The 25,797-nt window shown below is 37.0% G+C and overlaps 2 protein-coding genes across 4 annotated transcripts; both read left to right on the top strand.

The window, feature by feature from the left end:
• The first annotated feature begins 97 nt into the window (after window positions 1-97).
• Window positions 98-18,838, top strand: syngr1a (synaptogyrin 1a). Of its 2 annotated transcripts, none has more exons than XM_079874890.1 (4): window positions 98-461; window positions 13,584-13,821; window positions 14,832-14,977; window positions 18,000-18,838. In XM_079874890.1, the coding sequence occupies exons 1-4, from the start codon at window positions 366-368 to the stop codon at window positions 18,189-18,191; spliced, it is 672 nt and encodes a 223-aa protein (XP_079731016.1). In that variant the 5' UTR covers window positions 98-365; the 3' UTR covers window positions 18,192-18,838. The 2 variants fall into 2 exon arrangements, with proteins under 2 accessions (XP_079731016.1, XP_079731017.1); XM_079874891.1 differs by lacking the exon at window positions 18,000-18,838 and adding an exon at window positions 15,771-16,999 and having other exon boundaries at window positions 151-461.
• A 2,216-nt stretch (window positions 18,839-21,054) lies between these two features.
• Window positions 21,055-25,078, top strand: tcap (titin-cap (telethonin)). Of its 2 annotated transcripts, none has more exons than XM_079874870.1 (3): window positions 21,055-21,536; window positions 22,067-22,492; window positions 23,730-25,078. In XM_079874870.1, the coding sequence occupies exons 2-3, from the start codon at window positions 22,347-22,349 to the stop codon at window positions 24,118-24,120; spliced, it is 537 nt and encodes a 178-aa protein (XP_079730996.1). In that variant the 5' UTR covers window positions 21,055-21,536; window positions 22,067-22,346; the 3' UTR covers window positions 24,121-25,078. The 2 variants fall into 2 exon arrangements, with proteins under 2 accessions (XP_079730996.1, XP_079730995.1); XM_079874869.1 differs by having other exon boundaries at window positions 21,463-21,536; window positions 22,017-22,492.
• The last annotated feature ends 719 nt before the right edge of the window (window positions 25,079-25,797 follow it).

Here is a 25,797-nt window from a genome sequence, read left to right as displayed (position 1 = left end):
TGTATTTCTGTAACATAAACAGAGAGTAACTACTACGCGTCTGGCGGGCACGTGTTCGGCGGCGCGCCTATCCTCGAGAGTGCGCGTCAAGCTTGACAGCATAATGCGCGCTCTCGCATTCCCCCGGATGCGCGTTTACTCAGTCTCCTCTCTCCACCCTTGAAATGAGAGAGGTACGGAGTGGAAGAGACATCGTTTTACAAGAAACCCTCCACAAACGGGCAGCCGAGATCGAGACCGCACGACAGACGAGGGTGAAGCACGAAGAGTCAAGGTGTAGCCGGGGATAAATTGATTCGAAATCAAGGTCAATTATCTCTCTAGAACAAAAACTTCCGACACGGAGAAATCACGAACCTCTGAGGATGGAGCAGGCATACGGGGCTGGCAAGGCTGGCGGCACCTTCGATCCAATTACGTTCTTTCAGCAACCGCAGACTATTCTTCGAATAGTGTCATGGGTGAGAGTGATTCTACTAATTGCGTAATTTAAGCGCGAAACCGAGTGTCATGTGATGACGCGTTAACGGCTTGTAAAGCTTTGCCGCCTAAATGCACATCTCGCGCGCTAATCTGCGCGCTCGCAAATCATTTCTTCAATTTAATTTTTCAGATGTTTTTTTTTTAATTACACAGCTCTCTGGAATACGTGATTTTGATTGTTAATTCGTGAAATTCAGCATACAAATGTTGCTGTAAACAACCATTGTTTAGAGCAACACTGTATAACTAATGGACCAGATCATCTTATAGGCTATAGCCTACTATAAGATCACCTAAATAACTATACTTGTCCTGTAGCTCAATTTCATGGATTTATTTGTAAATAGAGAGTTTGATCATGACTCAGACCTCAGCTGTAGAGAATAACACAGTCTGACACATCTAGCTCAAGAAGCTCAGTATTCATAAAGGAAAAGTGGATTACTCTACCTGACAACGTCTGCCTCTTACCTTTACAAGAGAGATTTCTGACTGCATGTTAACTAACTGAACAATTTTAACACTGCTTATTTGATCATGTATTTCCTTAATCATATCTGAACTCAATCAAGTGGCTCCTGGTTTGTTTAAAGATGTGCCTCTTGCATGAATGAGCATGTGTGCACTGTTTGCTGATAAAACGTTTTGTGGAGAGAGAGAGACACATGGTGAGGGGGTGGTGGGAGATTATAAGAGGGTGGCTGATTTGGGGGAGGGGTGGCCAGGTGTCTGAAGTGGTGATTATTAAGCCACAACTATAGGTGGTATCATACAAGAATTGAAATTATTTACCTGTGAGAATCGATACATTTGCCTTTATAATGAGTTTGTAATATGACCACTGACTCATTCATTGCTCATTTATAAAAATACAAAAAAAAAGACATTTCTTTTTAATGGAAATGTCTATAAAACAATTCAGTGGTGATATTCTGCATGGAGGCTTAGAAAGCTCCACTGAGCCACATTCAAATCTTAGACCATTTTTTTTAACGCAAATGAGAATAGCTAATTATCTGAATCTGACAAATAATTTGTTGTAATTTATTTAAATAAAAACAAATTATTGTTATTTATTTTATTTTTAACATTTTAGTATTAGTGTTTTATACTGGTGTTGTGTATTAATATTATTAGTTTAATAAAAAAATATTTTTCATACCTTTTGTATTTTTAATCACATTTGTTATTTAAAAAATATTTATTTTTAGCTTTAATGAATTGTTTTATTATTTCCGTTTTAGTTATTTTAGTTACTCTACTTATTAGTAATTCTAACTTATTATATTAAAGTTCGTTGCCAAGGCAACTTTTCTAATTTTACGTTTTTTTTATTATTATTTAATATTTAAAAAAACAAAAATCACCTTTTATTCAATTAACGAAAATTTTTATTTTTAGTTAATGATAACAACACATAAATATTATGAAACCCCTAAAGGCACATGGTGAAGGAAAAAAAATATGAGATGGGAGGGAAAATTATGTCAACGATCTTGCGTTGCCTCGCAAAATGTTTTGCGTTCCCCTGATTAACTTTGAGATTTATATTTAAATACTTTTGCAGCAATCATGAATGTCTAGAAAAGTCATGGAAATGTATTGATCAGAAAGGGTTGGAAGGTTTTGGCTGTATTGGATACATCTGTGCGATATATATTGTTGGTCAGGGTGACTATGTTGGAGCTTTTTATCCTGAATGTTAGTAGGTAAGCTGAATTACGCTGAATTACTTAAGTCGCTTTAGTTATTGTTCCTCTGTTTGTTTGAGTATCCCGAGATCAACCAGTACTGTGAGATGGAGGTGGGATTTCCTCTTTTTCCAGCCAACGGAGGATAGAGAGAGTGTTCGGGCAACCTGCATACATGTATGCACAGAAATGACACCCTTCACCTTTAAGTGGCGTGGATGTGTGTGTGTGTGCAGTGCTGTATGGAATCTTCAGGATGGATTGGAGGTGTATTTGTCTGATTCATACTCTGATTGGCTGAGTGAATGCTGCTCCATTGGCATGACAACAATCAGAGACCTCAGGCTGGATACTAACAGGCTCACTATGAGGAAAATCAAAATAGATGAACAGTAAAGGCATTAATTGGATTGCCTCTAGAATATTTATTTGAAACCTTTCATTTATCCTGATAACAGTGTCTCTTTCCACTTTCACTCATGATTCAGATCTGGTAGAAAATATGATGATGGATAGACTTGGAGTCTTTCCTCATTGCTGTTTGTAAACAGAGTCTCATTTTAAAATTGATGATCTTTTGGATCTTTGACTTATGTGAGCAGTCTCTTTCACACAGGAAACCCACTGACAAATATTTCACAGAAAGAGCTTGAAAACATGGGTGATGAAAAACCTCTTGGCAAGAATAAGCAGCAGTTCATTCATTTATTTTCCCAAGCTGCCATACTGTATTCAACCAGCATGTCTGTTTCTGTGAAACAGAATTACCTCATAATTTTCCAGCTCGTCTGTTGCAATTGTTCTCTTTTTTTTAAAGGATATATATTATAATCAGAACCCTTCCTGCCTGACCAGTCCTTTACAGTGCGCATGTGATGCTTTAAATATAGCACAGTCGTTTTACTGTTGTCCGTTATGGGACTAATGGCACAGTTGAATACTGCTGCAGGGTGACACACACACTCTCCATTTCTCTCCATATGTCCACCTTTTTTCCTGCACAGTTACTACGTCAAGGGGGAAAACATGGTTTACAGAGCCTCTTTATCTCTCTAACATTATTATCATAGTTTGTGATTCATTTATTTCCTGGCAGGATTTTTTCATTTCTGGTTGTTGTGATATTCTTGCAATGGATCACTATTAACTCATGCATTAGCCTAGCTCATATCTAATCCACATTTATACAATATTGCACTCTTATTCTGGATTCAAGTCAGTATTTAAAACAAAAAAGCTACGTAGATTCAATGTGTTTAATGAATAAAAATGAGAAAAATTAACACAATAATAAAAATAATAATATTAATTTACATGCATCGATATAATATAAAAAAAATACATAGAAATACTGGATATACAGTAGGAGTGTCACGATATACTGGGATTGACAATAATTGTGATATTTAAAAAATGAAATATCTTTAGGTTGTCGCAATATACCGATATTGAGAATGTAAAGCTGACGTCACTCAGTGTTGAATTCTGGGTAACTGTCTTGTTTAGATGCCATATTAGGAGGATTGTGCTGCCTTTCTGCTTTATTTAATTTAATGCAGTCAGTGTTTTCATTTTCTGTCATGATTGTGAAACCCTCGCGCAGAAAGTCCACAAGTGAGATTCATAAGAGTAATAAACCCTATGACATTCCAGAAAAACCCTAATATGGACAAAGACATCCATAGTTTACCTGTGTTCTTCAAGCCATCTTGGGTATTTTCATAAGGATTATGTATATTTACAATGCAATGCCAATCAGCGTGGCCTTTATCACTGTATAGAATACTATAAAATAATATAATAATAATCATTCTGTGATAAAAAGCCTTTTGAATGCAATGGTGTGATTCTTTTTAAAAAGAAAAAAAACAAAGAAAGTAAAGATGAATTTGACGGCTGGCATTATATTAAGACTGCCACATGGACTAAAGTGAAGGTTTAGAGTGATGATGCAAACATATCATTGATTCTTGAATCAGTTCAATTAAATGGACAGTTTTAAGTTTGAACTGATTTAAGTTTCATAGGGGTCATATGATGCGATTTCTTGTTTTTCTTTAGTGTGTTATGTAGCTGTTTGTGCATGTATAAGATCTGCAGAGTTACAAAGCTCAAAGTGTCAAACCTAAAGAGATATTCTTTATAAAAGTTAAGGCTCAATGCCTTCCTAAAACGCTTCGTTCAAACACCCCCCCCCCCCACCCCCCACACACACACACACACACACACACACACACACACACACAAATCTACATCAGTGTGTGAGGGCAGAGTTTCATAACACCGCCCAAATGTATACGCAAAGAAAGAAGAACTTTTATTCTCGCTGTGTTATTGTTGCCGCCGGCGCCCCCATGTCGTGGAGATGCTGTGTTTTTCGTTGCGAAAGCCAAAGTACTTTGTTTGGCCTTCCAAAAGAGGACACAATTAGAAAACAGTGCTTAAGCTTTATTTACAACACTGTTCGAGAAAAGTACAACTAAAATTTTCGACTGTGTGCTGCGCATTTTTCGGAGGACTGTTTCCAGAACCTGGGAGAGTAGCTACTACAAGGCCGGCTGGGCACAAAGGCTGATTCTAAAAAGTGGGGCAATTCCATCTTTGCAAGTACAGTCTGGCGCTTCTGACTCACAGACACAGCCTGTAAGTACGTTTTCATATTTTAAGAATTTGCTACTGACTATTCAAATGCGAGTTTTGAGTAATATAGAGTAGCGCTTGCTTTTCAATTCTACGATCACAAATGCAGACATAGTTTTATGTTTACATAGTATATAGTGTTCTCACACCCGTAGATTGCGTGACGTGTAAAAAGACATTATAAGACGAATAAGTCATTATAATCAGTAATTTATGTCCCTAAAGAAATACAACCTTACAAATACTATCTGCTCCAGTCGCTATGACAAAACTTTCCGTCACACGCTTTAGGTTTTTGGGCCAATCACAATGCACTGGATCGCTGGCCAATCAGAGCACACCGCGCTTTTCAGAATGATGAGCTTTATAAAAATCAACGCGTTTCAGAAAGGCGGGGCATAGAGGAGCAACAATAATGTTTTTTTTTTTTACCTAATACTGCGTAAACACATTGCATTAAAGGTTGTATCAGTGATTTCAGGCCCAAATTTTTTTTATCACATTCATCTAATCTTTCCTAACGATCCGCTAGCTGCCCGCCCCATAAGCATGCCTTCAAAAAAATGCGTCTCTGTAGGCAGCCTAGGCTCTGAGATCTGCACACAAAAACAATTGGGTTCACCAACCACTCAAAACCAAAACAAATAGTGTTCCAACCAATCACCGACAGGGGGTGGGTGTTGTGAGGTTTTGAGCCAACTTCTTCTTCAGCTCCGACTTCGCGTGCAGCCGTGCACAAGCGCAAAACCTCACAACACCCTCCCCCTGTCAGTGATTGGTTGGAACACTATTTGTTTTGGTTTTGAGTGGTTGGTGAACCCAATTGTTTTTGTGTGCAGATCTCAGAGCCTAGGCTGCCTACAGAGATGCAGTTTTTTGACGACATGCTCATGGGGCAGGCAGCTAGCGGATCGTTAGGAAAGATTAGATGAATGTGAAAATGTTTTTTGGGGGCCTGAAATCACTGATACAACCTTTAAATTAAATACACAAAATAATGTTCTTATTAGAACCATCATGTGACCCCTTTAAGAATATATGTCATATTCAGGGGCACCGTAACAGGGGGGAAGATTAGGACCTACTTACAACCCCCCAACCACAATGGCGCCCCTGATCAAAGTTGATACAATATATAAGAATATACATCAGCATGTTTGCTATTTTAGTTTTTATCAGAGGCACTATTACAATATCTTTAACATGAAGCAAGCTATTTTGCAAATGTACCAGAGCATTTACCAAAGCAGTATGATTTAATTTTCCTGTTTATAGCACAGCAGACCTATTGCTCTACTGTACATATGACTGATGTTTATAAATATCCTAATCTTGTTTCTTCGGTCAGTGTTGCTGCATGGACGCATGATTTCTGAATACTGTGAAACGATGGTAAGGTTGATTGTGTGGGGAAGCGCTATAGATGTATAGGTGGTCTTCATCTGTAGTCTTATGACTCAGTCTCTCTCTCTCTCTCGTGATCTCTCTTTCCCCGCATAGTGAACACAAGGTCAGGGAGATTAAAAGCGAGGGATTGGAGGGGGAGGGGAGAGTGAGAGGCAAAGCTCGGCAGGCATGTAATAGACTGAGAAAAAGACAGAAAATTATATATTTTTAGTTGTCAAGAAGACATCCTCACACCATCCAGACCATCAAAGACATGGAATGGTTGCTCTTTTTCATGCAATTAATTACAATAAATGGAAGCAAGCTTCAAAATGAATGCAAATGCACTATAAAGCGATCATGAAAGTGGTCTATATGCCTTTTGCAAGTTTGCTAAGGTAATCTGAAGCCTTGTGTAATAAAAATACAAAAATGTAAGTCTATATTCACTGACTCAAGAATTGGATTAGTCTGAATTCAATGATTCAGACTGAACTGGGTCAAATGATTCATTAAAAAAATACATTTGTTCATAACAGAATCATATGTTATGATGTTAGAGCATCACTGATGAGCTGTAGATTAGTTTTACTTCATTGTAGGTTTCCTATAATCTGTCATTGTCTTGGCCACTATCTAACATTACACAACTGGCTACAGGAACACCACTGTGCTTTGTATAAAGAACCCTGATGAATAACTAGACAGCTCTATTTGACTGTATTTCTCCTCCTCTCAAAGTGTTGATTGATTTATTGGTGGATGAGCCATGGGTGCTGGCTCTAAAATGGTGCAAGCATAAACCAGCCCCAGCTGATATGTCTGGATGATTGAAGAACCATAAATTACATTGAGGACCAATGAAAACCAATAAAATTTGACACACCAAACTTGTGGGAGGTGCTAAACTCTACAAAATGTGACATGTATATAATATTTAGGGTAGCACTTTATTAATCCACTGTAGGAAATTGAGGCAAATAACAATACAATACAATACAATACAATACTGCACAGTATGATATAACTCAAAACATAAACAGAGAATATAAATTAAATGTATTCTAAAATGCTTATTAATATTATTGTAATATCAATATGCAAGCTTGTGAAAATAATGTGTATATATAGAATATGTATAGAATATGGACAGTTTATGCTTTTATTTAAAGAGACTAGACAACCTCATTGTCACAAGATAAACAAAAAAGACAATTTTTTTCAAAAAAACATTTTAACAAGTAATACGTTTACAAATGATCACTGTTTAAAAAATGAAAACATTCAAATGGCTTGTTTCGCATTCACACATGTGCCTAAAACATTCCAATCAGGTTGAAAAAAAGAGCATGTAAAACTCTGCTCCTGATGATCACAAGATCAGGATCCCGTGTGCTGCCTGTTACAATGCTTGCTTTCATGCACTCATTCGCCATGGAGCCTTGTAATCCAGACAGCTAATTAAAAGCATGCAAAATACTTGACCAGTAGCTCCTTAAATCCACAGACTCAGAGAGAGAAATGTATTATTAAAAAAAAAAAAAAAAAAAAACCTTCTACAAGAACAGCAACATTGTCATATGGACAATCAGTCAGCAGTGATACTGCTTTGTCATGATGATATCTTGTGGCGCATATATAACCGTGACAATACTGCGGCTAACCTTACTGTGACATCCATGTTCACAATCTTGTCACGAACATGGTCGTGCTGTATGGTTGTGATTCACTAAAAAGGGCTCCAGCTCATAGTGTAATTAGTTCATGAATCAGACTACATCGTGTGTATGTTTTTTTCCATTCGTTCCACTTGGACAACTCGATAGATGTTTCTTGGCATTAATTTTGGGATACATCGTCTTTTTATTGCATCACAGTCAATACAGACTGCAAACCTACTTTCACAACTCCAGAAATGTTTTCTATGTGTTCTAAAGACGCTCACTTTCTAAAATGCGATGCAGGACTGTTATGCCAGGTACAGACTACACAATATTTTTGTCTGTTACAATAGTCACTGTGTCAGATTATGCGATTTTGACTTCTAAATTCTTGCTGTGTCGTGCATAATTAACATGTCAGACTACACGTTGCTTTCCGACCAATCATCGCTTGCCGTCTTTAACGATGTATGTAATGTCAAGAAGCCAGAACGAGTGACTGACTTCCCAAAACAAGAGCGTAAACAAACAATGGTTGTACTAGCTTAAAGTGCCCCATTATGCTATTTTAAAGGCTCCTAATTTTGTTTTGGAGGTCTCCTACAACAGGTTTACATGCATCAAAAGTCAAAAAACAGTTTCATTTTCTCACAATATTCATTGCACATCACCACATTTTTCAACGATTCTCAATGACTCGACGGATGAATCAGTCTCTCTAAATCCCTCCTTTCTCCGAGCCTGCTCTGCTCTGATTGGCCAAATGGCCCAGTCTGTTGTGATTGGTTTACACTACTTAGTTTGAGGTACATTATGAGATGTTGCAACTGTAATTCCTCACCATCAGCATTAACAAGTGTATGTCCATCAACAAACCGATGTGTATATTTATAATTTGTTGTGGTGCACATGCGAACTGTATCAATAACGGTGCATATGTTCGCCCAGCACTAACGTGATTGACGGATGTAACGTAAACATTTTAAAACAACTCTTGCTCCATCCTTTATCTTTACTCAAAGTAGTAAGAACGACAGACAATCTGCATTAATAGACACAGTTTAGGTAATAGTGGCCCACAGCTGCTTAGTAAGTATTTCAGTAAGAGTAAAAACATGAGTTAGTGGGTTAGATGGGTACTGAACCATCTTTCAAGAGCAAGCGTTTTGCGAATCCCGCGTTTTGAGAGATTTGAGGGCTGGACAACGTACAACATAGGGGGCATTATGCAAATGTATTTTCTAGTGACGTAAAACCGTCACGCAGTAGGATTTAAAATACAAACGACTCGTATAGGCAGTTCAGAGTTGATTCTTTCTTTTGAAAGGCAATAACTATTTATCGTGCAGTTTCGGCTTTACAACTTTGCAGAACGTTTACATTCACAAATAGCTGTATTACACACTGCATGAAAGGAAATATTTGAAAAACTATAAAACAGGCACTTTAATGCTAATTCCAGTACTCACCGGGTTGCTGAAGCGCCTCTGCTATTGTTCGCCCAAATTTTACTTTTTTCACTCTGTTGTGGTAGTCCCTTGAGGAAACATCATAAAGATAGGAGTATTGTTGCCATAGCTCCATGAAACTTCTCTCTATTGCATAATTCCACCTAGCAGCACCAATACCATTGTCATAGATGCAGCGTCAGTTATCGTCCATTATACCATGGTCTGGGTGAATACTCGATTCTGATTGGCTGCAGGGTGTCCATTAAAAAGTGATAGAGAACACCTAGTAAAGGAGTTCTGGTGAAACTGACTGTTTACCGTTCGAAATTAATAAATAAATGCGTTGGCTACATCAGCTGTGAGTAACCATAGCAACAGGCAGTCAAAGTATCTATACGGACTATAAATCGAGCGGACTATAAATATCTCCGGTTGCTAAATAAACCGTCAGGCGTAACCAGGGAAACCAAGTTATTGTTTGTAAAAACTATAGATTTCAATTGTAAAACTAATTAAAATATAAACTAATGTTTTAAAAATGTGTTATTTGGCAAGTGACCATGGTATAAGCGGGTTAATGCCCTTCGAGGTGTCCATTGTCAGGTATTAATGGACTTCGGCGGAGGCAATGGAGGTTCACGCCTCGCCGTCGTCCATTAATACCTGACAATGGACACCTTGTCGGGCATTAACCCTTACCTATGACACACTATACGTGATGAAACGCGTTTCTTGCATCCCAACGACAATTGTCGTTTATGAATCATCACGACACCCAATGTCAAGTGGATCATGCCAAAATCGGGGTCATATAGTGCAGTCTGAACCGGCCATTATGCCCAGTACACATTGTACGATTTTGGGCTGTCCCAGACAAAAGATGACTGTGGTCTTGGCTCCTAAACGGTGGTTCTACATCATACAGTGGGAGAGGGTCAAAGACGGCCGTTGTCACGGTCTTGTGACCAAAGATAGCCTGCGATCATTTTCTGACAGTTTCAGAAATTTAGCATGATCACCTCACATTGTGTTTGCTGCTACGACCTACGTCTACTGACTAGCCAATAAAAATGTAACATGAAATGCAAATTGATCAACACAACGTTGCGCTAAGACTTAAAACTCCTTACCTCAGGTACCATTTGCAAAATTGGTATGCCATGTTGGCCTCTTTTCCCTAGCCATAACCACGTCCATATTCTCCTCTTTCGCTTCCTCCTCAGCGCACATAAAAAACACAATTGCCAAAGTGCGATTCATCTTGCTCTTTATTTACTACTCGCTCACTAGCTCATGCTGATGATGTTTTACCGTATTTTTCGGACTATAAGTCGCTCCGGAGTATAAGTCGCATCAGTCAAAAAATGCCTCATGAAGTGAAAAAAAACATATATAAGTCGCACTGGACTATAAGTCGCATTTATTTAGAAATTTATTTCACAAAATCCAAGACCAAGAACAGACATTTAATCAGGAAAGGCAAGTTATTCAACTACACAGTAGCACACAGAACAACAGACTGAATAGGTGTCCAGTATGTTAACGTAACACATTAACGCCCGTTTCACACATACTCCGTTTGTAGTGCGTATATTTTTCCGTACCCTTGTTAACAGGTCAGAGCTTTCACACTGCACGCGGTTGCAGTCCGTCGATCCGTTCCAGGTGCGGTGAGTATACAGCAGTGCAGAGATCGTTTCCGCACCGAGTCTATTTTTGCTGTGCTGCACGCGCTGAATTAAAGTGACAGCGCATGTTTCGTGGTCAAAATGAATACAGATTGACATGAAAATGTAGTAATTTCATCATAAATGCATTTAATTAAATACTAGCCTACTATTTTTCACAGTCATCTTTTTACTTCAAGCGTTGGTAAATCAAGGAAAACTACAATTTACTTCAACAAGGCGACATAATGAACAACACTCGTCTCATTTGCGGAGGTGGAAAAACAAGTTATTTGTGACATGCAAGACTTATTGTATAAAGATTTAAATTATGCAAAAGAAAGGGTATGAGTCTGCTGTTTTTGTCAATTTTAAGTTTTAATTTAAAATGTATGCGATTTTAATATAAGTGCATGGGTAAATATTTTACCACTTGCTTGAGCAACTTAATATATAATTATATAGAAGTAATGCATTGAATAATAGTTTGTTTAAATTGTGTTTAAACGTGAATACGTCTATTAAAGGGTATACGTAAAGAGAATCGCAATGCTGACAAAAAACTTTTTCTTTTTTTTTAAATAAAATTTGCTGATAACTTCTGGATTTGAAATACAATGTGTTTGGGGTTACAGCCGCGGGTCAGTTACGCACTGCAAACGCAGCTTATGTGAAAGCACTTTAGCGCGTGCTGCTCCTGCACAGCATATGCACCGCACACGCACTGCACACGTTATTCAGCTACACAATAGCATAAAGAACAAATATCTGGGAGGCTGAATAAGCTAAATTAACATAAGCCAGCGAGTCCAACAAGCAATTTACCAGTACAAGTTCACCAAGCTAGCTCCCGCGATCTCATTCCTCATCATTTTCTTCATCATCCGTGTCGCTTCTGAACAACTCCGCCAACTAGAGCGCCCCCTCGCGGCTGTAGACGGTAATGTTTTCTCTTGGTTCATCTCAGTCTGAATTAATTTTGATATATAAGTCGCACCTGACTATAAGTCGCAGGACCAGCCAAACTATGAAAAAAAGTGCGACTTATAGTCCGGAAAATACGGTAATCTTCTTGATTGTATGTGCTTGATCAAGATTAAGGTTTGAATGAGCCATTGAACCTTTATCTTAGGAGATTTAGGGTTTATTTGATTTGATGTTGCCAAACCCCTTAACATTAGTTTAATGATAAAGCTGATTCTCGGGGTTAAATCATGGGCTTGTACCTGACAATTAGGGAACAACTATGGGAGAGTTTGCTGGCAGCCAAGAGCATTTCAACTTAATTGCATGAGTGGAGTAATGATGTGCCTCTCTCGCACTCTCACACATTCAGACATATAGTACAGATGCACAGACCAGCTGTTAAAACCCTGGCATTTGTCAAAACTTGCCTTCATCCTCTTGAAGATAGTTGACTATTCCTGGAGCCAAAATGAGAACATAGGCTCATCAGAATCTAAATAGGCACTTATTATTATGGAAGTGCCAAATATACCCTAGCTTCCCTGTAGAAAACAAACCCAGAAAGCAACAAAGTGACATGAATCAATCAGTGATGTTTGTGGTGATAGATGGCATCTGCACACAATGTTTTCAGCCAGAAGTTGTAGTTGGCTGCGAGAAACAGTTTAATTTCCTTTGTTTGTATACTAGAAAAGCTGAAATCAGCACTACAGTGGACATAAATAACATTTCAACAACTTTAATTGGCTCTAGGTCTTTTGACACTGTGTTTAACTCTGGGTTAATGTTTCTTTTTAACGCTGGACTAAGACCTAAGTTATGAACCCCGGCTACAGAGGAGGGTAAAAATGCCTTTGCGGTGTAAAATAGTATATCAAATCTGCCCCAAAGTTTTTTATTATAATTATTAAATCACTGGTTCTTTTAACATAACATAACTCAGAAAACAAAACAAATTATAAAGTTCTGTTTGTGGGTATCTAGCTTACTTTCTACTAAGTGCTTTGGGCAAAATTAACTTATTTTTTATGGAATATTGCAGTATTTATTATAAATGACTGATCCATGCACCTCGTTATTGATTTAAAATTCATGTGCCCTCATATTCTTTAATGAAAATAACTTCATGGTGCAGCGACATCTTTTCCCTGATGACGTGTTTACCGGCGTGAGGGCGGGACAAACTGTCACTCACATGACATCACAGCAATAGCAAACCACAACCATCCAACAATCCAGTCAATTCCTGATCAAGTCTCACTCTACATTTTTTCCTGTTCGAGAAGCATATATATCATAATAAGGAAGAAAAGACTATCCAAACTTCTGTTTCTTGCTGACTTTACTAACAAAAGTAAAATTAAACTGACAAACATGTCCAAATCCAGTAATTTGTTCCTCCTCAAAATCCCTTCTTGTATTAAACTGGTACATTGCATTTCACATCTCCTCTGTGTACTAATCTAGCTTACACTTTAAACTTGGCATTGTGTACGAAGGATACTGATGGCTGTATGAACAATGTGAATATGCAGCAAAATAACCCAGGGTTATAAATGAAAGTGTGAAGTCCAAATTCTCATATTTTCTTTCCACGTTTTCCCTTCATGGTCTCCTTCTTTTAATTCTCCTCCTCAGATCTTTTCCATCGTGATCTTTGGATGCATTGCTAATGAGGGCTATGTGAACCGTCCAAATGAGGTAGAAGAATTTTGCATCTTTAACCGCAACCAGAACGCCTGTAACTATGCTGTTGGGATGGGATCCCTGGCCTTCCTCTGCTGTGCTGCATTTATGGCACTGGACATCTACTTTCCTCAGATAAGCAGCGTCAAAGACCGCAAGAAGGCTGTGTTAGCTGATATTGGAGTTTCAGGTAAACTGCTGATATGAATGGAAGTGTTGCATATCAATATTTTATATCACTAATAAGATACATTTACTGCAAGGCTCCTGTTGAATCTGCCTCACTTTTTTTTTTTTTTTTTTTTTTACAAACCACACATTAGATTTTATTCATTTGAACACTTATAAATTATTTTATGTGGTTCTAAGAAGGTTTTAATAATGTTTCCCATATACATTTGTTTCTAAGGTCTTCTTGGCTCAAAAGCACACTTAGAGTCTAGGGCTGCGTCCCTAAAGCTTAGGAAGCTGACTTGTTGCGTTGCTACCTTCTCAGCATGACTTAGCAGGCAGTGTTTGCGCACAAAGGTCCCTCACAAAACTGATATAGGACAAACTTCTGATGCAGCATAATGGTTTAAGGATCTACAACAAAGTAGTGAGAGCTTTGGTGATAACAAAGCAAATTTCATTACTACAATAGTAATTTCACACTAGAAATTAAATCAAATATGGAATTTTGATCAAAAACGTTCATATACACACAAACTAACCGCAACTTTCAGATGCCATCTTTATTTTTTAGCTCAACTCTCTCAGAATCAAAAGCACAGGATTGTGGGATATCATAGGCAGCGAAGGATACATCTATGCTGCCTTCAAAAATCAATCAGATGAAGGTATCTTGTTGCCTTCTACCTCTAGCTTTCGGATGCAGCAGTGATCCGAACTTCCTGTACCGCAGCATTACTTTAAGACACTGCCCTCTGTTGGTAAAATGTAACTGCTTCTAAACTTGCTGCAGTGCTGTGCTGGATTTGTGGTGCAATGGCGCCATCTATGCCTGTAAATTTAAATTGACTGTTTTGATCAGACCTTCTTTAGATTGTGAATATCACTCTGTTTTAGGTTTGTTTGTAGATCATTTTATTTTTATTCGTGTTTTTTTTTTTTTTTTTTTTTTTTTTTTTTCAATCAAAGGCATTTATTGCGCTGTTTATTGATCTGAAATTCTAAACCTTTTTCCCTTTTTTCTCTCAGCCTTCTGGTCTTTCGTGTGGTTTGTGGGATTCTGTTTCCTGGCCAATCAGTGGCAGGTGGCTAAACCAGAGGACAACCCCCTCAAAGAGGGCGGAGACGCAGCCAGAGCAGCCATCACCTTCGCCTTCTTCTCCATATTCACATGGGTCTGTACTGAGAATATTTCCATTTTAGTTACGAGGATAGGTCATTTAGAATAGGTCTTTTCTTTCAGTAAGTTTTAAGTTTGAGTTTTTTCATCTAAAATTTTAATTTCATCTAATAGTTTAAATAAATAAAATAATTTATTTAAAACTTTTTTTCAATCACTGAAAATAATTTTTAATCATTTTAGTTAACAATAACAACACTGTGACACACCAAAACCATTCAGGACTCACTTGACCAAAATGCTAATTTTATACATTTAATATATTATATTAGATATTTAAAACATATTTATATTTGTTTTAAAGTGATTACACTAACTTCTTGTAATAACTTCCAATAAAGGCAAAAATATTTCTCAAATACATTTTCATCAACTGAAAATCTCTTTCCATCTAAATATCCAGAGACAACGTTTACAGTGAAAATGATTTATCTGTGTTATCCAGTCAAAGTTCTGTTCATGTTTTCAGCAAAGCTTGTCAGCATATTTTCTCTTTCAGCTGAAAATTTGTTAGACCGCATGCCTGTCTTTCTTCTCAATGAATGACCTGTGAACATCAACACAGCTTCATTCTCTAATCTACTTTCTGTACTTTTCCAGAGAATTATTGACCCCAGTAATCTTTGCTTCACTGTTTGCATATATCCTTCTAACCTCTAATCTCTCAAAGCACTTCTCTTCCAGAAACCACCCAGCTGCATCCATAAGATTAAACCAGTGTTGTTGAAATGTTTTTCCAGTCATTCTCTCTGTTGATCGCCGGCTCTGGCCGATCTGTTTTTCTCTAGGGTGTTCTTACACTGCTGGCCCTGGAGCGCCTAAAGAAAGTCTCGTTTGAAGAGGAATACGACAAACTGTTCACCCCTCATACGCCACCTCCATTTGTCTAACATTTACCGCACGCATACTTATTTGCTTACTATGCCATAGACATTAACTACAAAAGCACCCTTCAAATCCTATAGTCACCAATGAATACCAATGAAGATATTACATGTTATCTGTTTGTTTGTTTGTTTGGTTGGTTGGTTGGTTGGTTGGTTTTTTTGCCATGTCAAGAGCCATATCAAGTGCCATATCAAGCCCTAAACCCCCTTGTATGAACTGGGAAGAGCTTCAAATAACATTTCAACACATATCTGCCTGGAATTATGAAGTTATGAAAAACATTATTTTTCTTAATTTTATAATAGTAATGGTATCTTGTCATTATATGCTGATTATCTCTTGGGGTTAAAGGTACACTTCCGTTCAGAGGTTTGGGGTCAGTGAGATTATTATAATAATTTTTTTTTTTTTTTTTTTTTTTTTTTGAAAAATACTTTTTATCATGTTAAATGTATCATGTTTTCCACAAAACTGTTAAGCAGCACAACTGTTTTCAACATTGATAATTACAAGAAATGTTTCATGAGCATCAAATCATCATATTATTAGAATTATATCTGAAGGATCATGTGACACTGAAGAATGATGCTGAAAATTCAGCTATGCCATCACAGGAATGAATTACATTTTAAAATAAATTTAAATAGAAAATTGCAATAATATTTCACAATATTACTCTTTTTGCTGTATTTTTGAGTAAATAATTGCAGCCTTGGTAAGCATAAGAGACTTCTTTCAAAAACAATGATTAATTTTACCGACCCCAAACCTTTGAAGGTGCCAGATAATCTGTTTTCTCCAGAAAATTATTATTTGATTGTTTTTTAAATTGCGGTTACAATTTTAATTGACTAGGGGGCGGCAGTTCCACATGAAATGTTCAGCTGAGCTCTTTACAGAATTGTTTTGTAACGTTATAGGTTGTCTACAAGATATCGCATCCTGATACATTGTCTGAAATACACTATTTCCCGCTCATTTGCCTCTATTGTTGCCATTGCATTTCATGATCTTATTTTTGTTTACAATTGAGCTGCTGTTGTTGCTATCTATGATGTATATTTATCCTTTGTGATAGATCTTATAATGTACTGACAGATGCTGTTCGATTAAACTCTATTAAGTTTGACTCAAGTTCTACATTTTGTTTTGGATGTGGGTTTTCTATGTGCTAGCCACTCACTTGAGCATTTCCTAAATTTATTCTTGACTCTGTTAAAGGAGAACTCCGGTCAATTTTAACATTGAGCTCATTTTTTTGTAAATTTGGAGTGCTGTCAATACAGAGAACAACGACAAAAATCGGTGTTGCCTACACCGTGTTATCCTCTTTTTAAAATGTGCACCCTGTTGACTTCAATGGGGCAATATTTAAACCTGCTTTTAGCCTCTTAACATCCTTGATGTGTCATTACAAGTGCACAGGTCATGTGAGTGATTCCTTCAGAGTGAACACGGTGAATCTGACTGCAGTAGATGTGAAAGATATGAATAAAAATGATGTTAATTCAGCCAGCGCACATACCTGTATTTACCTGTATTTTACCTGTTTTCGGTCGAAGTCCAAAGTAGTCGATTGTCGAGTTCACGCGCGTGATCATAGGTAACTAAACCTATGCGCATGAACTCGACAATCGACTACTGTGGACTTTGGATAACACATGTTGCTGCCACTGTGGATGTTAAGAGGCTAAAAGCAGGTTTAAATATTGCCCCATTGAAGTCAACAGGGTGCAAATTTTAAAAAGAGGATAACACAGTGTAGGCAACACCGATTTTTGTCGTTGTTCTCTGTATTGACAGCACTCCAAATTTACAAAAAAATGAGCTCAATGTTAAAATTGACCGGAGTTCTCCTTTAAGCTGACTAACCATCTTAATCTTGTATCTTAATCAAACTAATGTTGCTTTTCTTTCTCTTTCTCTCCCTATCTCTCTGTCCCATCCTGTCATTCTCATTCCCTCCTTCCAATTAAACTGTACATGGCTTCCTTAACTGATGCCTTCACCATCCAAACTGGAAAAAAAAAATCCTCCATTCCTGCTGCCATAATCCTGTCATTTCCATTGCTAATCCCTCTGATCCCACCCTCTAAACCTCTCCTTCCGGCATCTTCATTTTCTTAAAGGCTGGTCAAGCTTTCCTTGGATTCCAGAAGTACAAATTAGGCGCAAGCTCATCTCTCTTCTCTCAGGACTACACTGATCCCAGCCAGGATCCCGCAGGAGCACCCACTGCTGGCACGGAGTACACTGGATACACCCCCGACATGGAGGCTAATTATGACGGCTCTGGTGGATACCAGAACCAAGACTACTAAGGTCAAGTATAAGGATGTACACAAACAGCCTTAACAAGTTAGGCTGATGGGGTTGGGGAAACAAAATATGGGGTGAAAAGGACAAACATGAACTTTGGGCACTTGGGGTAGAATATGGATGCTATAATAACCAATTTATAGTGGGTTTTGGGCGTCGCAAACACTGAATGAGTGTTTCATTTAGTCTATGAAATATAATATTTTGCAGATTGGGGACTGTGGCACTAGATCTCTCGAAATGTGTTTTTGTTTTTAACAGGAAATTTTGCCTTTGGGGTTATGGGTTTGGGGACAATTGATTGGTCAGCAGTGTCCTCCTGAGCAAACTCTACAAAGTGTCCATTATAGAATACAGAACTTCACTTTGGTTTATTACACTTAATTCCAATTTGTGAAAACAAATCTAAACTAAACGGATAGAAGTTTGTCTCTAATAGGCAAAGAAGCTAACTAGATTTGGTCATACTTGTGACAAAATCTGACCAAACAAAATGTTTCTAAAGACCACAGTGTCTTTTTGTTGGTGAAGTGTAGGGTGATACAATAGAACATTACTTTAACCCTTAACCTGTCACTAGAACACATTCTCCATTGATAGCTCTCTGCTGCCATTTTGTCAATGTCCAAGGGTCTTAAATAATCTTTTTTTTAACAATATCAGGTCTAGGAATAAATCATTCTCTGCATTGTTCACATAGAACGTACAAAGAGGAGAAAAAAAGAATAGTATATAATGTAATACAGAGAGTGAAAGTAAAAGAGTGAATATAGGCTATTGAAAGTGAATTCTGTGAGAGCTGCTGAACTGCAAAGTTGTACGGCTGTGATTACATTATTTAAGGTCTGTTTCTTTCCATATGCACAGTGGCCCTAAACAGTGTTTGGACACTTAAGCAACACTTAAATATATGGCTGTCACATTGCACAAAATACCAAACCAAGTGTCAATTATTTTTAAAGAAATACTGTACAAACACACTTTTCAATCAAAAGTTTTTAAATTAAATTTTTCATTATAGGCTACTATAAGGTGCGGTCACATTTTTCGGGCAAAAATTATTGTCAACAGTGTAGCGGTGTATGAAGCACACCTTACACAGGAGCCATTTTCAAAACAAGCTGCTTTCTTTTTAGGTAACAAGGCGACCAACTTCGAATCTGATCCGAAATCTATGGGGTAAAACTTTCGCCTCACAAAATTTCAGATGCAAATTCCTATTGAAATGATTGGATTTCGCCCGCTTAAATGCGCCGAACATCTGATGAACACCTGTGGTTACTCTGCTAGGATACCCGTGCAAACTTGAGGTGAAAATACCACTACAAATCACAGTGGGGTCAGTTCATGCATTGTCATGCACAAAAAAAAAAAAAGTGTGATTTAAGAGTCCACATGTTTAGGGCCGCTGTGTGTCATTGTCAACATGGTGCACGTTTACATTTTTATGACAGTGATCTAGACATGATGACATTTGATGTCTTTTAATCGCCAGTGTAAACATATGTGGTGCAACACTAAAATTCATGAGACTTTGAAACACATTTTTGAGGGGGGAAATGGCCAGACTAGCGCTCAGCTTCAAAAGCAATGAAATTAAAGTATGCCTCACTCAAAAATGTGAACAAAAGACGTAGAGCCCCTGAGCATGAAAAATTAGTCCTAATGACTAACAACACAAATCCAGCCAATACCTCACAGTGAAGCTATATGAAGAACAGATTAATAGACTAGTATAAATCTTTAGGGTGAATGTTCATGTCATTATAATGGTCTGACACTTGTGAAAATATTATTCATCATTGTGTATGCTAACAAGTTTCTTTGTAGCACCCTTAACATAGTGCTATCTTTTTTATCATTTAATAATTTTATTTTTGATCATAGTTACTGTAATAACTTTTGCACTGAGCAGCAGGTCATGCATTACATATAAATAATTTTTTTATTTTAAATTGAGTTCTGAAACAATGTTCATAATTATGTACCTGAATATATAAAACCAGCATATTTTTTATTTGATGACAAAGATGTAATATAATCCAGTACACAACCATATCTTTATAAATTTATTACCAAAATAATTATCAAAAATAATAATAGTATGTATTTCGCATTTAAAGTTGTCATAGAATAATGTTTATCCTTTCTCTAGTGACATTGTTTTCTAAATCAGCAAACTTTTTATTTTATTTCTTGTTTATTTTAAAATCTTAAAAAGGAACGCTACAATACAATCAGTTATATAGGTGATGTATCAGATGTGTTATTATATAATGTATATGTGCAGTTGTGGAGCTGGGATACAAAATAGTGTAAATTCTTTTGATGTGGTGACTGTCCATTAACTGAATCACTAGGTTAAAATGGCTCAGTGTATTTTGTCCTGTCTTGTATGTTGCTTGTCTGGTAAAATGTCTGATATAGATGACAATAAAAGACATTGACTGATGGAAATAGTTGCCAATTCTTTTGAATACTTTTGTATTTTGAATTTCTTGTGTCCCTCCCTACACACTTAAATCATGCTTAAAAAAGGATAGTGCTTTAAAATAAATTTGAATTTGATCATTGCAATGTAATGCAATGACATTTATTCATATTTAGGTCTGAACATGCATGACGGGAAACAAATTTAGTGTGTATATCATAAACAGTAGCAGCTTCATTCCTGGTCTGATGTGACATTTCCTGGTTCTCATGTGTAACTCTTCATGACTGGCATTACATTTCCATACCATAGTGTGCTGAGTGGTCACATTGCAGGAGAGGGGCATCGCAAAAGTGAGATCAGTTCCTGTAATCGTTCACTGCGTCACTGAGAGAGCAGTCAATGACAGACAGGGGACAGAATGTGTGTAACATGAGAATACAACTGTCCCAACCTCTATCCACAGAGCACTATATTCATCTGATGAGTGAATACAGCGCTTGCACTCACTGAACACATGCTATGACAACACTTTTCTATATTAACCATATTTTGGTTGTTTGGGAAAAAAAATCTTGATCTGTAACCAGTGGTAGTTTTCCAAACCCTTCCAGCTAAATGTGCTATGTTTCATCTCCTAAAATAAATAAATATAGCAGCGTAGTAGTCTTTTTTTCCTGTGATAATTCATATTTAAAAAATGTCTTTTGAAAGAGATTATGTGTGCAAAAGAAGATTACCAGTAAAGAACAGTTGCTGCAACATGTTTATAATCTCCTGTCTGGTTCCAGATCCGAACACTGTTTAGTTTCCATTGAGAGACTTTCCATGTCTGTTAATAGGATCATGGAGGAACAACTGTCACGCTGATACAACATGATCAAGCATTTGAGCATCCGCAACAGAATCCATTCAGGTAATAACTGGGCATTTTTATATTAGATAAGACAAATTTGATTATACTTTGACTTTGATTACAACATTTAGAGATGGATGGGTGGGTGGGTGGGTTGGTTGATTGATTGATAGAACAACAGATAGATAGATAGATAGATAGATAGATAGATAGATAGATAGATAGATAGATAGATAGATAGATAGATAGATAGATGGACTGAATGATTGATTGATTGATAGATGGATAGAACAACAGATAGATAAAGATAGATAGATTGATAGATATAACAACAGATAGATAGAGAGAAAGATTGATTGATAGAACAACAGATAGATTGATAGACTGATTGATAGATAGAACAACAGATAGATAGATAGATAGATAGATAGATAGATAGATAGATAGATAGATAGATAGATAGATAGATAGATAGATAGATATGTGTCATGGAAATGTGAGTTGCTGGGGATTTCTTAAGTCTTCATATCCCTGTTCCAGTGCTGTGCTGTGTGTGTGAATGTTTTGAAATGTGGGTGTGTGTGTGTCAGATGTCCTTGTGGACAAAGTGCAGAGTGACTCCATCGGACAGAAATAGCAGCAGAGCTGTATAAAAGTCGGACACACACTCCAGCAGACAGACGACAAGGCAGCTCAAGAGACAGATAGACAGATAGTCCTCCCTCAAACTCAACCAGGACAAGAAAAGAGGGGAAAAAAAGAAAAGAAAACTGTAAATCTTCAAAGCAGTATTGACTCAACTATCTCACTGCAAAAGAGATAACTGACTGTAGTTTAAGTTTTCAAGCCACTTATAAACAGAAGCTGAAGATGCTGTGCACAGTCCTGGAGAAGAAAGGAGGCTGTGTGGTTGGAGCCAAGCTCAGTTGCAGTGTGAAGGAGGAAAATCCAAACAAGAGAGAGAGTTACACTGCTGACTGGCGCAGCATCAATATGAAGACACAACCCGAGGATCGGTGAGTGCATAGATATTTATATCTGCAGCAAGATGGCAGCTTTTTTTTTTTTTTTTTTTTTTTCTTGAACAATCTCAGAAAAAAAGGTATAAGGTGTCACAGGGTGGTACCCTTTCAAAAAAGGTACTAATATGCACACTTCCGTCAAATCATTCCGCATGCTTAACAAATATATATATATATATATATATATATATATATATATATATATATTCTTAATTAGTAGCCTATTTTATCTTCTCTGAAAAAAAGACAATAAGTAAAATTTACTTAATTTTTCTTTTGCAAGTTTTTGCATGCAAACTTTTTTAAGTACATTTCACATATGGAATTAAGTAAAATTGACTTAATTAAGTTAAGTAAATAGTAATAACAAATAAAATTGACCAGTTAAAGTTTGTTGAGTAATTTCTACTTTGAAGTTTACTTTGCAAAACTCTGTTTCAAGTACATTTTACTCAAATAATATAACACTGAATTAAGCCATGCTTTTTAAAGTGTATGCTTTACTTAGAACATCTAAGAAAATACTTGGTGCTCAATCCATAATAACGGTAACATTCGTTGGATAATTTTTTAGTATGAATGTGTCATTTTGAGTAGAAAATGAACTCCAGATGTCACAAAACAGCAAGTTACTAAAACTAACAACAAAAGCAATAATAAAACGGTGTAAATACAGCTGGAAAACAGTGGAAAAAATGCAACCTTATTTATTATTCATGTCCGATGTTGATATTTACACTTTAATTTCTTCAAGCTTAAATTGAGTACTAATATAGAATTGACTTTGTTTTTTTGTATAATGACTGAACTAACTTATTCAGGCAGAAATTACATTTGTTTGTTTTTTCTGTAGTATTTACACCACAGAATCAATTTTATCAGTGTTGTTTTCCTTTAAAAACTATGAAAAATGTAAAAAAAAAAAAAAAACACTATAATAATGATATTTAATTTACTTGAGCAGCAAAATTAAGACTAAAATAAAATATTAAGACTTGGCAAATATGTTTTTCCTGTTTAAAGCAAACAGGTGGAAAAAATTCTCATTCTCAAAACATTCTCTAAAAACAAGCCTTAATATCTTATGCCTATTTATATATTTTTAATGAAAATACACATTAACAAAATTATTATTTCCAGTGCAGGAAAATAATAGTGCAAAGTAATTTGAACACATTAAATGTCAGATCTCCCCTTTCATTCATAATTCTCAATTTTTCTCTCTCTACAGCCAGTCAATGCTGATGTCGGACGACTCTCGCCGAGAGACTCTGTCCCGTTATTGGCAGGTCCGTCCTCTCAATCAAGCCTGTCCATCGGGTGTGTTCAGAGTGGGTACTGTGGACACAGGTGTAAGGGAGCACCAGCTCTTACCCCACAGGAACACTCTGCCCTTGCCCATCTTCAAGCCTGCAGAACTGGGCGTCCGCCTGAGCCGGGGAGCCCCACACACCCTGGAAGATCTCCCTCCTGCCCGGGTTCCCGACGGAGCCTGTCCAGACAAGAGACCAGTGGAACAGATCACCAGGGACCTGCCGCCCGTCAAACCCATGCGAATGGAGTTTGCCAAAGCACCCAGAGCCCTGGGCCGATCCATGTCCCAGGAGGCCCAGAGGGGCTGAAAAGCAGGCAGACAAATATGTGTTAAAGACTTTATGGACTTTATTAAATGCAGGATGAGACAGAAGGATTGAGCATGTAGAAACAGGTTTTTAGGGATAGTCAAACAGAACGTTCAGTGAGTGAAACCTCATATGATGAAATGATGTTCAGGATGGGATAAAGAAAAATGATGATCCTGATAATGATCTTGACGACAAGCATAATGGTTTCGTATGGAAATTTGAGTTGTAAATAGTATTTGCTTGTTTTGTATTGAGAATACAATCAAAACAGCACTTTTTTGGGTTGCCATTAATTAAATGGACACAGGTTCATTCTTGAGCTCATGTTGATGTTTGCTGCATGCCGTCAGGGTTGGTCATGCAAAAATGTAATGTTTAGTAAAAGAGAAAAAAGTTTATTTTTGTTAAAACTCAGTTATTTGATAAATAAGAACTGCACTTTATTGACAGATGGTTTTTGTTGTTGGAATTATTGATAATCACTTCAATAAAATTTTATTGGGATAAAATCAAAAGTTTTATTTTGTCTTTGAATACAATTAGTGAGGAATAGTTATTGTTACCTTTTGGAGCTTGGAAGGGTTCAGTTTGAGTAGATGTTTTATGCCACCATCACTGTCCTCGTCGTAGCTCATTTCCCAGTACATTCCCAGTACATTCAGCATCTGGCTCATATTCGCGATCTCAAACATATTCTTAAAACTATCATTTTCAACATCTTCAAAATCAATATATTGATCGCTTACAGCTTCTTCACCAAATCCACCAAGTGACAATAATGCTAATATTTGATTGCGTTCAGTAGTTCTGCAGTAAATCGCTGAGCCATTTCATGTTTTGCTGATGATACTTCCTATTCTTTTGTTTTCTGCCTGCAGTAACTATGAGTGAAATGTCACGTCATCATTATGTATCAGACATTGCCACCTTCTGGAATAAAGGTGAATTGCACTTATTTAGTAAAAAAAAAGATTAAATTATTAACACTGTTACACACCTGGGGTCGTTAGCAACCCTATACAATGTTTACTAAAAAAAAATGGGAAAACAGGCAGACTTTTATCATTTTATCAAATTTGTCTTGTTATTGTTTATAAATAATTGATTGAGGAAAGAAGGTTGATGTCTAACTTTAAAGGGTTAGTTCACCCAAAAATGAAAATTCTGTCAGTAATTACTCACCCTCATGTTGTTCCAACCGCGTAAGACCTTCGTTCATCTTCGGAACACAAATTAAGATATTTTTGATTAAATCTGAGTGCTGGATCACTTCTCCATAGGCTGCTAGGTGGCCCAAACTTGCTGGCCCAGAAAAGTTATTAAAGAGATCGTTAATATAGTCCAAGTGACTACAGTGGCTTAATCTTAAGTATATCAGGCGACGAGAATACTTTTTGTGCGCAAAAACAAACAAAAATAACGACTTTATTCCACTATTCATTTCCTTCTCTCTGGGCCTCGTAGTGTTTTTGCGCTGCGCGTCTGTGTTGCACGTCATCACGCATTACACATATCACCACCGGCCAATTGGGAGCCTATGTGGTGACGTGCAACACATACGCGCTACGCAAAAACACTACGTGAACCAACTAGAGGCCCAGAGAGAAGGAAATGAATAGTGGAATAAAGTCGTTATTTTTGTTTGTTTTTGCGCACAAAAAGTATTCTCGTCGC

This window comes from Squalius cephalus (assembly GCF_949319135.1).
Source record: "Squalius cephalus genome assembly, chromosome: 1".
In the NCBI taxonomy this organism is placed as follows: domain Eukaryota; kingdom Metazoa; phylum Chordata; class Actinopteri; order Cypriniformes; family Leuciscidae; genus Squalius; species Squalius cephalus.
Note: the sequence above shows the minus strand (reverse complement) of the source record. Positions and strands in the feature narration are given on the sequence as shown.